General features: G+C 43.4%; 1 protein-coding gene across 1 annotated transcript in view; it reads left to right on the top strand.

Moving 5' to 3' along the window:
* Window positions 1–21163, top strand: part of LOC145401016 (EEIG family member 2) — a 296457-nt gene that overhangs the window by 233854 nt on the left and 41440 nt on the right. The window contains exons 2-4 of the mRNA XM_080273387.1: window positions 8605–8725; window positions 18761–18948; window positions 19221–19363. Of these exons, the coding sequence (XP_080129513.1) occupies window positions 8605–8725; window positions 18761–18948; window positions 19221–19363 (452 nt within the window). The remainder of the gene's footprint in view (window positions 1–8604; window positions 8726–18760; window positions 18949–19220; window positions 19364–21163) is intronic.

Here is a 21163-nt window from a genome sequence, read left to right as displayed (position 1 = left end):
CCACCATTGCCCACTACCATCACGGTTACCATTATCACCAGGATCAGTACAGGATTTATAATTTGCACTGCTTTGAACATTACCATCGCTACTATTGACGGCATTACCACCATGAGAATTTACCACAACCATTACTGTTACCATTATCACCACTACTACTGATATTACCACCTCCAGTTGACCATTTCCACTGCCATTACCACCCTCACCGCCACAACAGGTGTCCCATCACCACAACATGCCTTCATCATCCCAGCACCACAGGTACTTTTATGTCACTCTTGATACCGTCAGACAATCATGCTTAGCTGAGGAGAGGTCTGGTAAAAAACAGGATAAAGAGTCTCCATGCAAGCCTTCAGTACCATGACTTATCTATTTATCTATTTATCCTTTATTTCTACCTCCATACGATTGGTTATAGCTTATAGTAGAACTTTGATAGTGAAGGGATGACATGTAAAAGGGCGTGACGCGTAAAAGCTGAGGTTGCAGGGAACGGATTATCAGTCTATACCCAGAATCGGACGCATGAGAATATGTGATAGGTTGTGACACTTACAGATATACCACCTTTACTACGAGGGATCTTATAACCTAAAGAGAATAGTGTGGAGGTAGGAAGACTAAAGCAGTGAAAGACGCCGTGGTTGTGAGTGTTAATGAGATTAGTGAGGATGAGCAGCACCCAAGGCCCAGGTTGTGTGTGTGTGTGTGTGAGAAAGAGAGAGAGAGAATGAGTGAGAGTGAGTTGGTGTGACGGGCCCAGGTCTCCACCACACTGACAGGCTGACTGCCCGAGTGACTGACTGGCCACAATTACTCATCGTTATTTAACCTGCACTGCGGTTACCCCCCTCACCCCCACCCCGCCCCCTCCCCTCCCCTCCCACGTCTTTCCTTCCCTTCCCACTCCTCCCTTCCCTTTCCTTCCGTCACATCCCCTGACCTGCCTTTCCCTCCCTTCCCATACCGTCCTTCACACACTCATCCGTCCCCTTCCCTCCTCTCCCTTCTCTCACATCACCGTCCAGTACCCTCCCCTCCCCTTTCCTTCCTTTCCCTTCCTTCTTTCCTTCCATCCTTCCTTCTCTCCCTCACATTCTGCAACGGGTGAGTCCTAGGGAGTTTAGGAGGGGGGGCAGGAGGGGTAGAAGGCACACGCAATGAAGCAGAAAATAATGGTAACAGACACTGGTGTTGCCTTAGATCCTTCCCATCCCCATCCCCAGTCCTAGCCTTATCCCTGTCCAAATCCCTCCCTCCTCCACATCTCTATCCTCCCCGCTACCCCGTCTCTACGAAAGGAGGAGGTAGAGACTGAGAAAAGGAAGAAGCGGTAGAGAAGTGGGGAGAATAGGGAGAAGACGAGAGAGAGAGAGAGAGAGGGGGGGGGAGGTAATGACTAAGAAAAAGAGGAAGGCGGTAGAAAAATGGGGAGAAGACGAGAGAGAGAGAGAGAGAGAGGAGGGGGGGAGATTAAAGAATGGAGCGAGGGAAAGAAGGGAGACAAGTAGAGAAGGATGGGTGGATGGAGGTGATACCAAGTTGAGAAAAGAAAGGGAGGAGGAATTAGAGATGGGAAATAGGCAGGACCAGCAGTAGAATATTGGGTGTTTGAAGGTGCGTGTTGACCAGGTAATATGACCCAGCAAGGGAAGAGGGAGGGAGGAGCACGCTGGGGAGGCGAGGGGAAGTAGTAAGGGAGAGGGGAGAACGTGCGGTAAGTAGGGAGGGAGAGGGGAAGTATCTGAGAGGGTGAGGGTGAGAGGGAAGAGGGTACAGGTAGTGGTAAGTAGTGAGAGGGCAGTGTCAGGTGGAGGTGTAGAAGGGAAGAGGAAAGTTTTTTTTTTTTTCTTTCTTTCTTTCTTTTTCCTCTGGAATGGACAACTTTTTGCAGGCGTCCAGCGTTTGCCGCTTTTTAATGTATGTGTTAAAAAAAATACAAGTGGGAGGGAGTGTCGGGTCGGGAGAGGGAAAGAAAAGGGGAAACAAGGCATTAGTAAGCAAAGAGGTTGAGGGGAATGTTAGATGAGGAGGAGGGACAGAGGTAAAGGAAAAGAAAAGCAGAGGATGTGGCAGGTAGGGAGGGTGTTGGGCAGGTGCAGGGGGTGGGGGAGGGGAGGAGAAGGAGAGTGTTGAGCAAAATAGGATAGGCGGAGAGGGGGAAATGTCAGGGGAGCCAGAGTGTCGCTAGGAGAGGGGAAATTGAGGGCAGGGGATGGAGGCAAGATAGAGGAGGTAGGAACGAGACAGGATAGGGAAAGTGGACTCCTTGAGGTGGGGCAGCTGAGAGCGAGAGTAAGTTGGCTAGTGGGAGTAAATTGATTAGGTTAGATGGAGCGAGAGTAGGTGGGTGACACGGAATGTGGGAGTATGTGTAGTAGGTGAGATGGAGTGCGGGTAGTAGGTGGAGTTGCTGCGAGTAAGAGAGAGGATGATTGTGAGAGCAGATGTAATAGATAAGAGGGAAGGGAGCAGGGCGTGTAGTGATAGGTAAGGGAAGAAGTATACTGGTGAGCATGAAGAACTGAGGAGGACGGAACCTGCAAGTACCGGTATGGCAACTAAAAAAATGTAGGAAAATCATTGCATTGAAATTGAGAATAAGAGAGAAAAATGAATGTGGGTGTTGGAGGGAAGAAAACAGAGAAAATATAAAAATGAAGTAACAAAAATAAGAAAAAAAAAAAAAGATAAGCAGAAAAAAGATGAAAGGGAGAAGGGGAGGTGAATGTTAGAGGGGAGAGGGACCCAGTAATCTGAAATAACTGTAGGAAAATCATTCGAGTAAAAGTGAGAGTGAGGAGAGACAGGGAGAGAGGAAACAGAATGTGGGTGGTGGAGGAGGGAAGGATGGTAAACTCTTAAAATAAAAACAGGAAAATAATGTGAATGAAAGTGAGAGAGGGCGTAGCGAGGAAAGATAGGGAGGAAGGGAGGGAATGGAGGAGGTGGCGATGAAGAGGGGAGAGGAGGTAGTAAAAAGTTCAAATAAAGTTGGGAAAGTGGTAGCAATGAGAGAGAGAGAGAGAGAGAGAGAGAGAGCATTGCAGGCCACAAAAATGTAAAGAAAATAATCTGCCTAAAAAGTGAAAGTAATCGGGGAGAAACATGGAGGAAGGGAGGGAGAAGAGGGTTGGCAATGGAGAGGGGAAGAGAGGGAGTAAAGAATCAATGAGTGAGTGGGGGGAGGGGAGGGTGAATAAAGAAAGCTGGACAAGTACCAATCAGTGAGAGGGGGAGAGGAGGGGAGAGTGTCATTGAAAGGTAGGGAGGGGAGGGTAAGGGTTAGGAGGGGAGGGAAAAGGTTAGGAGGGGAGGGTAAAGGTATGGAGGGGAGGGTAAGGGTAAGGAAGGGAGGGGAAAGGTAGGATGGGGAGGGGAGGGGAGGGGAGGGGAGGGTGCCATGGACTGGAAGCAATATTGGTGAAAGGTTGGCGGAAATAGTTATGGACATTTGTTGGAAGTATTAGTTAGGGTTGTTAAACACTTCACTGCAATGACGCACTTTTCATTGTGGTACTGGAGAGGGACGCCTTCTCTCGGTGGCACTAATATAACCGGTTGGCTGTGCTGCCCGGTTATACAAACATCCCTCAACTCCTTCCCTATCCCCCGAAAGGAGGATAATGGACTGCAGGACGAGGACAACTTCAGCCTGCGGTCCACTTGGCTCACAATTAGATGAGTCTGGGGTTGCAATGTGTATTGTTATTTATTTATTTATTTATTTATTTATTTGTATTTTACTCAGGCTACCTCCAGACTTCTTTTTTTTTTTTTTTTTTTTATAGTAAGGAAGAACTACAATTAGTCATGGGAGTCGGTGAAGGCCGCATGTAACCCCCTTCCGTTCGAAACCTTTCCCTAAACTGAATGTAATTGTTTGAACACGAGAAAAATAGAATAATTGTTAGGTCATGGGATTAAAGGTGTTAGAGTGAGGGAGGAAGGGAGAAGAGCAGTGGAAGGTTATGTGCTAATGTTAAAGAGAAGACCTGGATAGCGAGGCACCGGTATTAAAGACAGGTAAAGGGAAGTAACAGGAGACAAGACCAGTGGAAGGTAATGTATTAGAGTGAAAAATGTGTTGAAAAGTATTATTGATGGAATGTTGTGGACAGATTTACCTTTACTAGATATTATACCGTATTGGATTCATTTTGTGTATGTGTGTGTGTGTGTGTGTGTGTGTGTGTGTGTGTGTGTGTGTGTGTGTGATGAGTATACAGTACCGTACTTGTAGTGTCATACCTATAGTTAAAGTGTGACTTGTAAAATAGGAAGTTGTATAGAAATTACTGGTGAAAGAATACTGTGGACATATTTACCTATTACTTTATGTACTGTAATGTGTAGAGTATTTTCTAGACGTAGAGATCATTGTTGTAATGCGGTACTGTGTGACGTTTTGAATGGGGAATTGTACAGAAAAGTTTTAATACTGAAATGTCGGTAGGTTTTCTTGCTGACTAGTGTAAATGCTGTCGTGGATTTTATGAGTGTTTTCTAAGTGTTGATTATTATTATTATTATTATTATTATTATTATTGTTGTTGTTGTTGTTCTTGTTTTAGTGTTGAAGTGGTGCAGTGATCCGGTTGTGATCCCTTGTTTTGGTGGTGGTTGTGATGGTAGTGGAGATGGCAGAACTGATGATGATGGTTGTGATTAATGATATGGTAGGTGATGATGGTAATAGCAGTTTTGATGACAGTGACTGAGGTTGGTAGTTTTAACTCTGGTAAAGACAATTAACAGAGTGGATGATGGTTGTTGTGGTTAGTGAATGGTGGATGGTGTTGATAATGGTAATGTTAACCGAAATGTGATGATGGTTATTATGATAGTGATGAGGTGATAGTTACAAGGGGAAATAGGATGCTTGGGTGGTGAGACATGTGGACGGTTTGAGGAATAGGGCTAGAATGGGGTAATAAATGAGAGAGAGAGAGAGAGAGAGGTGATAAGTAAGGGACGAAGAGAATAGGAGAGAAAAGGAAGTGGAAAAGAGCACATTGAGGGAGGGAGAGGGAGAAAAAGAAGGAAGGGAAGGAGGGGAGATAAGAATGATAATTAGGTATGGAAAAAGAGAGAGGTGACAAAGAGAAAAAGCTACAGAGTAGGAAGTGAGCGAGAGAGAATGAAAACCAAACTCGAAGGGAGAGAGAAAAACGGAGGAGAAAAGGTAGGAAAAAAAATAAGGGCACGAGAAGGAAAGGAGTAGGAGAGGATAGAAAGAAAATAAAGGAAAAGACAATATAAAGAAAAGAAAATACAAAATCAAAAAAGAAAGAAAATAGAAGAAGAGATGAGTTGTGTGATGGAATCAGAGGACAAAGATGAAAAAAGGGAAGGGAGAAAGTATAGAGGCATAGAGGTTGAGGAGAGAGAGAGGAAAGCAAATGAAGAGACAAAAGAGAGAGAGAGAGGAAGGTGTGCAGACGCCCCTCTCCCCCTGCATACCACACAATCACCCTCACTTGTCCACCTCCCCACCTGACTCTTACCACCATCACCACCATCATCATCACTCTTGCCACCTCTCACACACCATCACCACCATCATCATCACTCTTGCCACCTCTCACACGCCATCACCACCATCATCATCACTCTTGCCACCTCTCACACGCCATCACCACCATCATCATCACTCTTGCCACCTCTCACACACCATGATCATCACTCTTGCCACCTCTCACACGCCATCACCACCATCATTATCACTCTTGCCACCTCTCACACCACCATCATCATCACTCTTGCCACCTCTCACACGCCATCACCACCATCATCATCACTCTTGCCACCTCTCACACGCCATCACCACCATCATCATCACTCTTGCCACCTCTCACACACCATCACCACCATCATCATCACTCTTGCCACCTCTCACACGCCATCACCACCATCATCATCACTCTTGCCACCTCTCACACGCCATCACCACCATCATCATCACTCTTGCCACCTCTCACACCACCATCATCATCACTCTTGCCACCTCTCACACGCCATCACCACCATCATCATCACTCTTGCCACCTCTCACACCACCATCATCATCACTCTTGCCACCTCTCACACACCATCACCACCATCATCATCACTCTTGCCACCTCTCACACACCATCACCACCATCATCATCACTCTTGCCACCTCTCACACGCCATCACCACCATCATCATCACTCTTGCCACCTCTCACACCACCATCATCATCACTCTTGCCACCTCTCACACACCATCACCACCATCATCATCACTCTTGCCACCTCTCACACGCCATCACCACCATCATCATCACTCTTGCCACCTCTCACACCAACACCATCATCACTCTTGCCACCTCTCACACACCATCACCACCATCATCATCACTCTTGCCACCTCTCACACGCCATCACCACCATCATCATCACTCTTGCCACCTCTCACACCACCATCATCATCACTCTTGCCACCTCTCACACACCATCACCACCATCATCATCACTCTTGCCACCTCTCACAACGCCATCACCACCATCATCATCACTCTTGCCACCTCTCACACCACCATCATCATCACTCTTGCCACCTCTCACACCACCATCATCATCACTCTTGCCACCTCTCACACGCCATCACCACCATCATCATCACTCTTGCCACCTCTCACACGCCATCACCACCATCATCATCACTCTTGCCACCTCTCACACGCCATCACCACCATCATCATCACTCTTGCCACCTCTCTCACACCATCACCACCATCATCATCACTCTTGCTACCACCATCGTCATCATTCTTGCTACCACCACCATCACCATTCTTGCCACCACAACCATCGCCACTACTGCCACCATCACCACTCCTGCCACCACCATCATCACTCCTGCCACCACCACCATCATCACTCCTGCCACCACCACCATCACCACTCCTGCCACCACCACCATCACCACTCCTGCCACCACCATTGCTAACACTGGCACTGCTCATCACTACACCTACTGCACTCATTTCTCCAATACCAGCATTACTTTAATCACCACCCCCATCATCCTTATCATTAGCAGTGTCACGTCTCATCCTCACTAAGTCTACAGCTGCCACCTCTCCACTACCCTCATCATCATCATCATCAATCACTCCACTGCTACCACCATCATTAATAAGAGTTGCATCTCGTCCGTACTAACTTACCACTGTCACCTCTCCACCATCACCACCACCCCATCATCATCATCATCATCATCATCATCGTCATCATCATCATCATCACCATACCCAGCTCAGACAATAATCTATATGTATGGACATGGTGAAAGGATGTACAAAAACCTCACCGTGAATTACCCTTTGCCGTGTGTGGCCTTGTGTTGGTGTGCATGCGAGCCACTATTTGTCCAGTATCATATGAATGAATGTGATGCGTGTGTGTGTGTGTGTGTGTGTGTGTGTGTGTGTGTGTGTGTGTGTGTGTGTGTGTGTGTGTGCCTATCGGTTAATGATACGAGTGAGTCACACCAGTGTTCATCCACTGCCACACATCACACAGAGCGATGCCGATACTGTTTTCCTGTCATCGTACCCTTGCTAGATAACCTATGTACAGTTCACACCAATGAACTTATGACAATGAAATATTTGTGATGTAGCTTTGACTCTTCTCATATCTTTATTCATATCATTGTACCATTATACAGTATCAGTGTTTCACACTTTGCAATGTTTTACAGTTTTACAGTATTTCATTCCAGTACACTGTCGTAAGTGGTGGTAGGTGGTGGCGACCATCACTCTGTCAGCGTGGAGCTGCTTGCTTTTATCATTCACTCTTTGTGTCTGCCTTCCTCTCTTCCCAGTTTCTCCCTTCTTTCATCATTCACTCTTTGTGTCTGCCTTCCTCTCTTCCCAGTTTCTCCCTTCTTTCCTATTACTTTTTATTACTCTTCTTTCCACTTTAGGTGCCTCTACAGAGAATGACAAGCCTAATTTTCAACCGTTTATAACGCTGGGTGGTAATCATATAATCAAATAAGGGGGTGGTGTGGAGGTTGCTATGGTGGAGAGATGCAAATGCGGCGTGCATCCGGGAACCAATCCACTACACTCTTCCCCAAGCATCGCTGTGGCTGTCTCCCGGAAGGGAACATCGGTTCACTGCATGGGACAGCCCTGGAGCAGTGGTTGCCTGCCTGCGGTTGATGGGCCTGCATGGCCAGACAGATCGGGGTTACGCAACAACAATATTATCATCATAAGTTTTACAGGCTGTAAGATGTCTCTTGTCGTTGACCACCATACTGTGCTGAGGTTTTGTTGATGCTGGCAGTGTCCTGATGTTGATGAGTAACAGTAGTAGTAAGGAAAATTGATAACAGTAGAACAATACCGCGGTTTTTACTACTACTACTACTACTACTACTACTACTACTGCTGCTGCTGCTACTACTACTACTACTACTACTACTACTGCTGCTGCTGCTGCTGCTGCTGCTGCCGCTGCTGCTGCTACTGCTACTGCTGCTAATGATAATAATAATAATAATAATAGTGAGTAATAATAATAATAATAATAATAATGTTGATTTGTCATGTTGCAGAATGATGGTGGCGGAACACGCGGTGAGGTGGGACAGTCGCTTCTCCTTCACGTGCAAGATGACCGCCAACGCCTCCACGGGGGAACTGGACTCCTGTATGTGCCGCGTGTCCGTCAGGCAGGTGCGTCACTCCACTCATACCTCATACTCACTTCCGTCACCTCATACCGGATGTTATTATTGTGTTGCCTTTCCTTATAACCCGTTTTATTTTCAGTCGTGTTCTTCCTTCACATCTGCTTTTTTTTTTTTTTTTTTTTTAACCTTATGTACTTTTTTTTTTTTTGGAGGGGGGGGGATCATCACCCAACCCCCAGCACGTCTTTCTCCTCCTGTTGGGTGTTATTTTCTTCGTTATATAATTTTCATCGGTCATTATTTTATTTTCTTCGTTCATTATTTCATTATTTATTTCACTCATATTGGTCAAGTAAATCACCCTCCACCCTAACACTGTCTTCACGTAGAGTTGCGGGCAGTATTATCTCTGCACTGTGTACCTGAACGATTGTGATACATATTCAGTATTCTGAGAAATTTATTGTGCTTCGAATATGATATCACTGGGTTTCGAAAGTTATTGATCACTCTCTCATTAGTGAATTAGTCCGCATCTCTCTCTCTCTCTCTCTCTCTCTCTCTCTCTCTCTCTCTCTCTCTCTCTCTCTCTCTCTCTCTCTCTCCAATATCCATAGTACTTCATTTACCTGTGATTGTATTTTTTCAGGTCGATTGATGTAATATTAACCATTTTTAAGTAGTTTCTTACCTGTCTTGATTAACACTGCATGCCTGTGGCATGATTGTGGGTCATTTCTTGATTGCATGGAGATGTGGGTGTGGTGCTGGCCTTCCTTGTCTTACGTTATCATGCTCGGTCTTGCACAATCCTTGGCCCTGCCTGTGATATTTGAATTAACTTGAAGAATGTAGATGACCCGTGGATTAATTATGTGTTCATGTAATAAGGTACTGAATTTATGCAGTTATAGCGGCATTATCATCTTCAGTTCAATGACTTATTAAGAACTCCACATTCAGTGGAGTTCTTATTAATATTGTAGATATTTCCTTTTTTTTTTTTTTTTTTTTTTTTTGAGGGAGGGGGGGAAGATCTAAAAGGCTGGCATTCCAAGACCGTTTGTGATAGAGACTTTAAAGTTTCAGGAGTGATGTATCTTGCTTGCAGGCTTCTTTTGGCACAACATAATTTTTCCTAGCACTAGCACCGTCTATGATATTTTTTCCATTTTTTTTCCCTCCTGCGCAGCAAAAACTACTCAATCGATTGCTTTGCAAATGTTCCAGTATGTAGTTATCAACATATACTAGTGCACCTTAGTATTAATATTGAGATCGAGCAGATACTTTTTGAGATCTTCAGGAAAATCAAAATGGCCGCCTAATGCCTGAAGGTACTAAATCGGAAAGTATTTGTTCAATTTTGACCAAACTCGGCTGAAATGTAGTGGGTCATGAGTAAACATGTTTTGCTTAGTACGAATGACCTTGACCCTGATCTCAAGGTCACAGATCAAAATCCGTAAAAAATTTTATACTAAAAGTCTCTTAACCCATTAACTCCCATGGTTCCTATGTGAGGGACTGTGCTGGAAGGACAGGCGTATTGCCCTCTGCCTGTCGGGCGTCGGCTCATAGTCGCGAAGCTCATAGGCCCCTACCCCAGGGTTCCCTTCTTTATTAACTCTTGCAAATGCCCAGTTGCGTTCTGTGCTGAGGACAATGGATGCAAGTGGGTTAATATTAGGTCTGCAGTGATAACAAAAGTGTTTTCATCTGGATTTTGGATTCTTTGAAAATTACTTCAGCAATTTCAGAATTCAGTGACCCAGGTAATTTTATTCAGCTTTAGAGAGACTGTGAACTCGGTACGTCACATTGAGCCTTTCTTAACCCCCTGGAATACGAGTTTTTTCTTAGTGAATAAAATCATCATAAGATAGCAAGAATGTAAAAAATATCCTCAAGCAGAAGAGATCAAGTAATTAATGGCCACAGAATTGGTTAGTATTATAAAATCATATTACTGTGCTGTTAACCCCTTCACTACAGTGACTTGCTTTATTCTAATTGTATTATTGCTTCCTCCAGAGGATTTTTTCCAGCTTTGGGTACATATTCGATGGGGGAAATGCATGCTGTATCTTACCTCTTTGTGATAAAATCTGCAAAACTGAATTAAACTGATATATATATATATATATATATATATATATATATATATATATATATATATATATATATATATATGAAAAGAGAGAAAGAGAGAGAGAATATGAAAATGCGACATTGTATTGAAAGGGTTAAATCAGTATACAGTATGCTGTGACTGTGTACACATGTTGCACGGTGGTAGCAGATTAATTTCGCCATGCCATGAGCACTGCCCACTGTGATATTGTGTTGTAGGGTGTGGTCTGTGCCATGCAGTATTACTTTATTTAAATGTGGTCTCTGGAATTGTGTGTGTGTGTGTGTGTTTTCAGAGTATCCATTCAGTTTGAATCAGAGTGGTCTATGGATATAGGTTTTTCTCTTAGTAGCATTTTTGTGTCAGAACTGTACCACAAGCTCAGGAATGTGGTTTTGATCAGTTTATATGTACTGTACTTACATTTGCTAGTCTATCTATCTATCTATTGCCAGACGCCTTAATCCTGTACAGGATGGCCACAAACAAATTGCCTCCACATTGCCCTGTCCCCTGCCATTTCACTGCCCTGCTCCCAACTCACACCTCCCTCTCTCATATACCTCTCCACTCCATCTCATCCTCGGCCTCCCCCTCCCTCTCCCACCCTCCACCTCAATCACATACACTCCTCGTCAGTCTCTCACCATCCATCCTCTTAACATGACCAAACCACCTCAGTGTGTTCCTCCTAATGCATCCTATCACATCCACATCCACACTATTATCCTCATTTGTCAGCCTGTCTCTCCATGTGACTCCACAGGCTCCTCTCAAATAACTCTATTTCCACTGCTCTCACACTTGACTTGTGTCCTTCCAACAACATCCAAGCTTCACTTCCATACGTTAGAGTTGATATCACAATACTGTCATGTAGTAACCTTTCACTTCCATGCTCACTTCCCTGTTTCTTATCACTGCTTTTAAGGAACCAGCAACCTTTCTTCCTTGTTGTACCCTTTCAAGCACGTCACCCTCCAAACTTCCATCCTTACTCATCACACTCCCCAAGTACTTGAATGTACTCACATTTTCCATCTCCTCACCATCCAGCCTCACTGTACATTCACTGACTTCATCTCTCTCAAAGACCATCACTTTACTCATCCTTACATTTACCTTTAGATTCCACTTCTTAGACACTCCCAAACTCATCCACCAAGCCTTGCAGCTCGCTTTCATCTTCACTTAACAACACAGTACAGTACAGGGAGTTTCCAAACACTACCCTCTCTCACTAGGGCCATTCCAACATCCACTGCCCTACCTTGTATCTCTTTTATTGCTTGTGCATGCTGGAATGTGCCCAACATCCACTTGCTCGATGTAGGTATACCTTGAACAAGTAACAAGCCAATTAATATCCAGAAACTCCCAAAAATCATTGACTACATTGGGTGGTAAGCATACTTCCAACAGTATGAATGCCTGGTGGACACACGAGTCAGATGTGGCCTGTAAGAGTTAAAATCTGATGGATGGTCATGGTTTATTGCTCACAAAACACTGCTTAGGGAGGGGTCGCTTGTCACTCTTGCCGCTACATTCCTGCGAGGGCAGTAAAGGATTGGGTGATGGGTGGAAGGCTGTGTTAACTTGTGTTTTTCATTTATTTTGGTTTTAGTCAGTGTTTGTGTGTGTAGTGACAAGCATGTTGGGTTATCTTTTGAGTTGATCCAGTAAAGAATGTTTTTCTGTTTCCTTTCATTCATTCATTCATTGCCAGATGCCATGTATCCCAAATGGGGTGGCCAAGGGCTTAGAGTTAATTGTTTTACAGGGAGGGGCACTAATCCTCCACCAACCCCACTTGACACGTAGGGATGCCAACAGCATCTGGTGTTCCCAGGCGGTCACCCATCCAAGTACTAACCAGACCCAACGTTGCTTAACTTCGCTGATCGGACGGGAAGCGGTGTACTCTCTGTTTCCTTTACTTTCAGAATATTTCTTTCTCTTTGTCTGTGTTGTGGGTGTTATTTGTCTTGATCCTGTAATGGGACTGAGTATCTTGTTTTCTTCATTGTTTGGACAGCTATAATGTGTGCTTGTACAGTATTGGGTTGGTATCCATGCATAGTAGTAGTACTGTAGTCTGTTACTTTTTAGTTTGTTGTATGGGAGAAGTGTTTTGTCTGTGTCATATCCTAAATTAAAGTTTATGAATGTTCAGAGTGTAAAGACTCTTGCAGTGTATTTTTATTGTTTTTAATGTCATCAGCTGATAATGTGATATAGTGCATGTCATACCCTGCGATGCGATAGAGGGTGGGGGGGAGGGGAGAGATTAATTGACTTGTACAGTGAATTGCTTTAGGTGATTGTTATTGTGGTTGATAAGGAGTGTTTTTGGTAATTTCGTGGTTGATATATCTAGTCAGTTACAGTATTTGTAATCCAGGTATGCACTCTGTTTTGGTAAGCATGTCTTGGGCTTTCTTTGTCAGTAATGAAGGGTGCTAGCTCTGTGTTAGGGTCTGGTAAATAGGGTTCATGTGTGTAAGGAATTTGATATAAGAATTATTATTAGTGTAATGTATTTACTGTGTGAGTTCATGTTCCCCTGTAATAGCCAGGCATGGATCCAAGTATCACTCTTACTTGTTTTTATCAGTTTATACAGTATTCCCATATAAGTAAAGCAGGGATCAAAATATCAGCCATTCTTGTGTTTATGAGGGTAGATTCCCATATAAGTCAAGCAGCAATCAAAATATGAGTCCATCTTGTGTTTGTGAGCTTATATTCACATAAAGTCAGACATGGATCCAAATATGAATCATTTCCTTTTAGATCCATTTGTATTGCCCAGATTATGATTAGAGGTGTAACAGTCCACATACATGCAGAAAATTTATAGCGTCCATCCTTGCTGTTCGTCTGCTGTTCCATTCATTGCATTGTTTTGCAGCACAGTACCACGATATCTCTTGTTTTTTCACAGTTACGTAACTATATTTCTCTGTCACCTCTCTTCACTTTTGTTGCTTTATTCTCCCATATTGCATTTACTTTTCCCCTGTATTGCTTCATCTTTCTGCTGCATTGCATGAAGAGCGTGAGAATAGGTGAGAAAAGGTCACCAGTCACACCCATAATCCTTACCTTACTTGTGATATGCTTTGAACTAAGCATCTGGCTGACTCTTACGTTGCTGGTTAGTAGTCTCTGTTTGGTCAGTGTGACCAGCTTTGCCATAATAATAAAGGTGATGGTGCGATGGTGATTTATTGTGTTAAAACCTATTAAAACAAGTAACCTTGCTTCTGCAGAAAAGGGAAGAGGGTATTGCACTGCACTGAGTTAACCTATCTTGTCATCAAATTTTTATTCTTCTAAAACCTGTCATTGAGAAATTAGACTATACTGTACCCGCATGGACACATAATCCTTTTGAAATTCATCTGTATCTTCATGCAGTTGTATTTCTAGCTGTTGTTACCCCAGACTAATGTGGGCATGATCCCAGTGCAGTACTGGTTAGGCTATGTCCCTAAGTACATGAATGATATTGAATGAAGCATAGCCAGGACATCAAAAAGTATTAGTAAGTGACATTACTCTTTTGTCTTCTCCCATGTTATGTTCTTTTCCTGTGTATAGATTCGCCTTTCAAAACTTGAGTTATGGAAATGCAAGTGAAGCTGATGATGAGTGGTGAGGGATGGAATATTTCATATTTAATGTAAGCAGATAATGCTATATTTTTACTAATAGTGGGTACCGTACTGTATTAAAAAAATAAACTTAGATTAAAATGATGGTTGTGTTGTACAGGTGATGGTGTGGTATGTAGATGAATGAAGATATTTTAATTGTCGGTATTGGCCACATTAACATGAATGATTGAGACTTAGTTATGGCATGAATTTCAAAAGAAGAATGAGAGCAGTAGAGATTTGTACTGTTAACGAATATTGGTGGGGTGCAGGTTTGATAGGATAAAAAACAGCAGGTCGTAAAAGATGCAGGGTAAGGGAATTCATTCATCAGTGTTAAAGAGAGCTTAGATTGTCTAGTCATATACTGTATGTACAGTATCCCTGCTTGTCGTACAGTATCCCTGCTTGTCATACGAGGCGACTAAAAGGGTTGGTGGTGGGTTAGTGCCCCACCCCGTAAAAAGAACTAACTAAAAATGCAAATAAAGCGCCTCGGACCCGGACGGACCATACGTTGACGACTAAGGAACGGACAAAGGACATTCTGAGAGTAGGAACGTGGAATGTGAGAGGAGTGAATGATGAAGTGAAAGAGAGAGAGATTGTCCAGGTGCTTGAGGATGCAAAAGTGGATATATGTGGATTGACTGAAACTAAATGGGAAGGTGAAAGGATGAGAGAATGGGAATACGGTGTAGGTATATGTGCGGGAGTCAGAGAGAATGAGAGGGCAAGAGAGGGAGTATGTCTGATGATAAGCAAGAAGTGGAAGGAGAATATAAGAGAGTATGGAACAGTGGGTGCAAGGATTGTATGGGTGAGGATGAAAGTAGGTATACAAGCATGGGCGATTGTATGTGTGTATGCTCCAACAGAGGATCGAGTGGCAAGAGTGAAAGATGAGTTTTGGGCGAGAGTAGAAGCATGTATGGACAAGTTTGAGAGGAGCGAGAGAGTGCTGTTGATTGGAGACATGAATGGCAAAGTCGGGAATGTACGAGTGGATGGAGTGGTTGGTCAGTGGGGTGTGCCAGCAGAAGTAGATGGGAATGGTAGTGCTTTGGTGGACATCTGTGCTGGTAAGGGGTTGGCAATAGCCAACACCTACTTTCGTCATAAGATGATCCACCGGTATACATGGAGAGTAATGAGGAGGATGGATGGTGAACTTGTTGAACGAAAGGCAGTGATAGACTACGTGTGTGTGGATGAGCAAATGAGAAGACAAGTGTTGGATGCAAGGGTGTGGAGAGGGTGGGGGAATGGAGTCTCGGACCATCACTTAGTGATGGCCAAGGTAGAGCTGCAAAGAAAGTGGTTGAGGAGGCGAAGGGGAAGACAGGAGGAAACAGCTCCTGTGAGAAGAGTGGAGAAATTGCAAGATAGTGAGAAGAGGACAGAGTATAAGAGCATAGTGGAAGAAAGATTGGGAAGGTATGAGCTAGAGCAGATGGAAGGGGTGGAAGACGTATGTAAGATATTCACGGAAGAGATAAGCGCAGCGTGTGAGGTGGTTTGTGGAGTGAGGAGGAGATGCAAGGGTGTGCAAGGGACAGCATGGTGGAATGATGAGGTGAAACGAGCTGTGGAACAAAAGAAGAAGGCATATGGTGAATGGTTGGCGAGTAGAGGTAGGGGAGAAGATGAGAGAGAGAAGAGAGAGGTATATGTGAGCAGGAGAAGGGAGGTTAAGAGACTGGTGAAGGAGAGTAAGAAGAAAGTGGATGAAGAGTTTGGGAGGAATCTGAGTGTGAAATGGAGGGAGAGTAAGAAATTGTTTTGGAAGGAGGTAAAGAAAGTAAGGCAGTGTGAAAGGGGAAATAGTAGGGGAGTGAAAGATAGGAATAATAGATTGTTGGTGGAGAAGAGAGAGAAATTGAGGAGATGGAAGGAGCACTTTGAGGATTTGTTGAATGTAGAGAGTGAGAGCAGTGTGAGTATAAGTGGTTGGGGAATGGCTGGGAGAAGAAGAGATGAGAGGAGGGAGGAAGAGATCAGTAGGTTGGAAGTAGTGGAAGCGATGAAGAAGATTAAGCTGGGAAAGGCCCCAGGAATTGATGGAGTGTGTGGTGAAATGCTTAGGTATGGGGGTGAGATTGTTGTGGAGTGGATATGGAAGTTGTGTAGATTGGCTTGGGAAGAGGGAAGGGTTCCAGAGGACTGGAAATCAGGTACAGTATAATTGTTCCTCTGTACAAAGGAAAAGGGGAGAGAGAAGTATGTGGTAACCATAGGGGTATTTGCCTTCTTAGTGTGACTGGTAAAATATATGGTAGAATACTCATTGACAGGGTTAGGCATATGACAGAGGAGCTAGTTGGAGAAGAACAAGGGGGATTTAGGAAGGGAAAAGGGTGTGTAGATCAGATATTTGTTCTAAGATGTTTAGTGGAGAAGTATCTAGAGAAGGGAAGGAAAGTGTACGCTGCCTTCATGGACTTGGAGAAAGCTTATGACAGAATAGATAGGAAAGGTATGTGGAAGGTATTAAGAATATATGGAGTGGAGGGGAAATTGTTGAGTGCTGTGAAGAGTATGTACGAGGGAGCTAGGGCTACGGTGCGAGTGGATGGTGAGCTGAGTGAGTTCTTTGATCTCAATGTGGGACTGAAACAGGGGTGTGTAATGTCTCCATGGCTGTTTAATATATATATGGATGGGGTCGTAAAGGAGGTACAAGGTAGGGCAGTGGATGTGGGGGTGGCCCTAATGAATGAGGGTGAGATTTGGAAGCTTCCGGTGTTGCTGTTTGCTGATGATACAGTATTGTTGAGTGAAGATGAATGGGAGTTGCAAGGTTTGGTGAATGAATTTGGGACAGTGTGTAGGAGGAGGAAGCTGAAAGTTAATGTAAACAAAAGTAAAGTTATGGTGTTTGAGAGAAATGAAGTCACAGAGTGTGCAGTGAGGTTGGATGGTGAGGATATGGAGAATGTGAGTGCATTCAAGTACTTGGGTAGTGTGATGAGTAAGGATGGAACTTTGGGGGATGAAGTACGTGAAAGGGTACAGCAGGGAAGGAAGGTTGTTGGCACACTGAAAGCAGTGATGAGAAATAGGGAGGTGAGTATGGAAGTTAAGAAGTCTCTGCATGATGGTATTGTGATCCCTACCCTGACGTATGGAAGCGAGGCGTGGACCTTGCAAGAGGGGAACAAGTCAAGAGTGAGAGCAGTGGAAATGAGTTACTTGAGAGGAGCATGTGGAGTGACATGGAGGGACAGGTTGACGAATGAAGAAGTGAAGGAACGTTGTGGGGTAGATGTGGATGTGGTTGAAAAGATTGGGAGAAATACACTGAGGTGGTTTGGACATGTGGAGAGGATGGAGAGTGAAAGACTGACTAAGAGGGTGTATGTGGGTGAGGTGGAGGGAGGGAGAGGGAGGGGTAGACCGAGGATGAGGTGGAGGGATGGAGTTGAGAGGTATATGAGGGAGGGGGGGGTGAGTTGGGGGGAGGGGAGTCAAATGGTGGGTGACAGAGTGACTTGGAGGCGTTTTGTCTGCGGCCACCCTTTGTGGGATTAGGGCGTCGGGCTATAGATAGATAGATAGATAGTGTGTGTGTGTGTGTGTGTGTGTGTGTGTGTGTGTGTGTGTATCTATTCAGGGAAGTGAATGTATCCCACAGATATTTGTTAAGAAAAAATAAAAAGATACTGTATGTGTTGATAATTTATTTTGCTTGTAAAGAGGAGTCAAGATCTCAGAGACTTCAGTAGGGACAGAATTGTTTTGCCCATTTCCCTGACCACAGGGTTTATAGTTCTACCTTTGTGTTGGATCTAGCCTGTTGCATTTTTAGTAGAAATATTATTATGTTGATGATGAAATACAATTGTAGTGTAATTAAGCTAGAATAGTAATGTCCCTTATAAATGCAGTTAAGGAGAACAATTCAGGAAGCATTAAACTTGAAAGGTCAGCAATCTTTGATTGTTCTTTGCTTGACTCTGATGACTTATGACCCTGGCAATTGTGCCACCAGTTTTATTTCATTCAGTCAATTGATCAGCCATTCTCTGCTTGACTTTATAACTGCAGCAGTTGAAGGCTTATTTATTAATACATCTTGTGGTTAAGGCAGTTTTCTGTACTGTCTGACTTCATGGGTGCTTCAGTTTTGTGTTTTAAGACTTGCTGGTTAAGTACTTATGTAGAACTAGTTGCGTGGCCAGAGAATTGAATGTATGCCAGTTTGTTGAGTCTAAGACCTTAGTAGTATGACTGACTGAGAATGGTCTTTATTCCCCTTAACTATCCATTCCTATACCCACAGGAGGTGCGAGGGGGCAAATCTTTCCAGAAGCTGGGGTATGCTGATGTGAATTTGGCTGAATTTGCTGGGTCAGGGGGGTGCCAGAGGTATCTTTTGGAGGCATATGACTCAAAGCACCGCCTCCATAACTCCATGCTGAAGGTCACCGTTGACATGACTCTTCTCTCTGGTGATCCATGCTTCAAAGCGTAAGTTAATCTTGCTTCATATCCTTAAATGAGTTCAGTCATATCAGTGATTGTATCAGTAAAATAAACAAAAGTACAGTTTGATGTTACTTTTTCTTCTTGTGGCTGAGTTGAACCTTGTTGATTGTATGTACTGGTAACTATAAAATGATAGCCTACATTACTGTGACATATATATTGGGTGCAGCATTATAATTCATGAAGTAATGAATGGAAGTGCACTTTTCTTTGTAAAAACAGAGGTAATGTTGGCTGCACCCTTTCCCCTGTAGGCAGCCATCACGAGTCACCAGATATCAGCAGCCAGCAGCAGGTGAAGCAGGTGCAGAGGAAGTTCCTCCATCACGTCCCACCTCAGGCTCACTTGCATCACTCACTTCGTCTGGCTATGATTCTCTCAAGAAGAAAGTTAATGGTAAGTCAGTGGATGTTGCTTCAGTCCTGGTTCAAGCACACATAGTTTGCAGTTTTGAATAAGAGTCCATTGTGGTTACACATTGTCAGTTTAATTATTATTAATGTTTTGAGGGCACTGTGTATATTAGTGAAGAAGAGGAGAGGATAAGATTTGTTGCAGGGGGAGCTGAAGAGCTCCATTGCTGCAATTTAGAATGGATGGATGGAGTTTAGGGAACTGTTATCCTTCCTGATACTGAGGAAACATTTTCATTTCACTAAGGGAAAATGTTAGAGGGTAGAAGTAGTGATGTTATTAAACTGTACTGTGCTGGGAAAAAAAAAAAAAAAAATGCCCCTCCACACCACCTGATTTTGGATTTTTTTTTTTCCTGGCTAAATGGACTTAATACATTAATATAAGATCCCTGGTACTAATAAAAGTAATCACTAAAGCCAGAAATTTGGTTGAATTGAGCCAGGTTGGTACCACTCTACCTCTGAAATCTTCGTAGTTACCGAGAGAGCAGAGCAGCTGTGAGCTTGTGAACCGATTATAGATTTTTGGGGGGGGTAATGGGCTTAATACATCAATATAAGATCCCTGGCACTAATAAAAGTAGTCACCAAAGCCAGAAAGTAGGTCGAATCGAGTCAGGTTGGTGCCATTCAACCTCAGAAATCTTCAAAGTTACTGACAGAGCAGTGCAGCTGTGAGCCTGTGAAGACTGACTCACCTCCCATGCTCCTAAATCAGTTTTGCAAGTGTAGCAGGGAAATGTCAGAAGTTAGCAAGATGCTTTATTACCTTCCTTTTTACTTCGTTTGCCTGCAATGACTTCTCAGTGCTGCAGGATGTTGATCTACATCACCGGCGTTTCTGAAGGGGACGTAGATCTACGTCATTAGTGTGGTACGGGTTAAGAAAGGAAGGTGCAGTGTGGGTGCACTGTGTGAGAAAAAATAAGAATTCATTAAACTGATGTGTTTAAAGTAGATATAAGAATGCATGAACATACTAGACAGGAACTGGTTTGTTGATGAATGATGAATGGCAAAAAAGAATGAATAATTACTAATGTATGGGCTGTATGTATGTGGATGTTAGAATCATTTTGAGATGATGAAAGTGGCCTTTTTCCTTATGCATATTGTAATAACAGGTGTAGAAGAGAAAGACAGGTCATGGAGTTGACCAGATTGTGATACACGTAAAAGGTATTGTAGCATTTGTAATGGGAAGGATGTGAATGGAAGAGCTGATATGGGCCTTGTGATTAATATAATAATGTGTGTTGGATGCCAGGAAGGATCATTGATTGGCTGTAGGATATGGTAGGAAAGTTATCCATAAGTAATTTATATTTCAAACTCATTGTGATTGGTGAAAACATTGAAAGGAGCCTGAATGAATGTGTTTTTGAAGAGAGAAAGATGTTTGGAGGTGTTATTGACACAAGAGGAGTGAGAAGACAATGAAGAGGTTTGACTAACCATATCGTTGTGATATGCAAGATGAAACTGATAATAACAAAGGCGAGATGAGTACCGTGATTGAAAAACTGAGAGAAAATCAGTCACAGAGGTGGTGGAGGAGTTGAATTTACTTATTTTAATGCAAGTAGGTAATAGGTGGATGGTTACCACTAATCCTGATAGGTAGTATCATGAGAGTGAAGTCTGGTTATAAGTTTTGTAAGTAGCCACAAATTAATCACTCATAGACAGGAAACTCAGCCACAAGTAAACAAAGTCCCTCCTGAGACTCACCATTTATACCTATATATACTAAGCCTACGTTTCTTAGATTTCCTTTTTA

The sequence above is a fragment of the Coenobita brevimanus genome, chromosome 54 (assembly GCF_032717465.1).
Source record: "Coenobita brevimanus isolate Jiangsu-jjx chromosome 54, ASM3271746v2, whole genome shotgun sequence".
Classification (NCBI taxonomy): domain Eukaryota; kingdom Metazoa; phylum Arthropoda; class Malacostraca; order Decapoda; family Coenobitidae; genus Coenobita; species Coenobita brevimanus.
The sequence above is the reverse complement of the archived record's forward strand: the minus strand, read 5'-3'. Positions and strand labels throughout refer to the sequence as shown.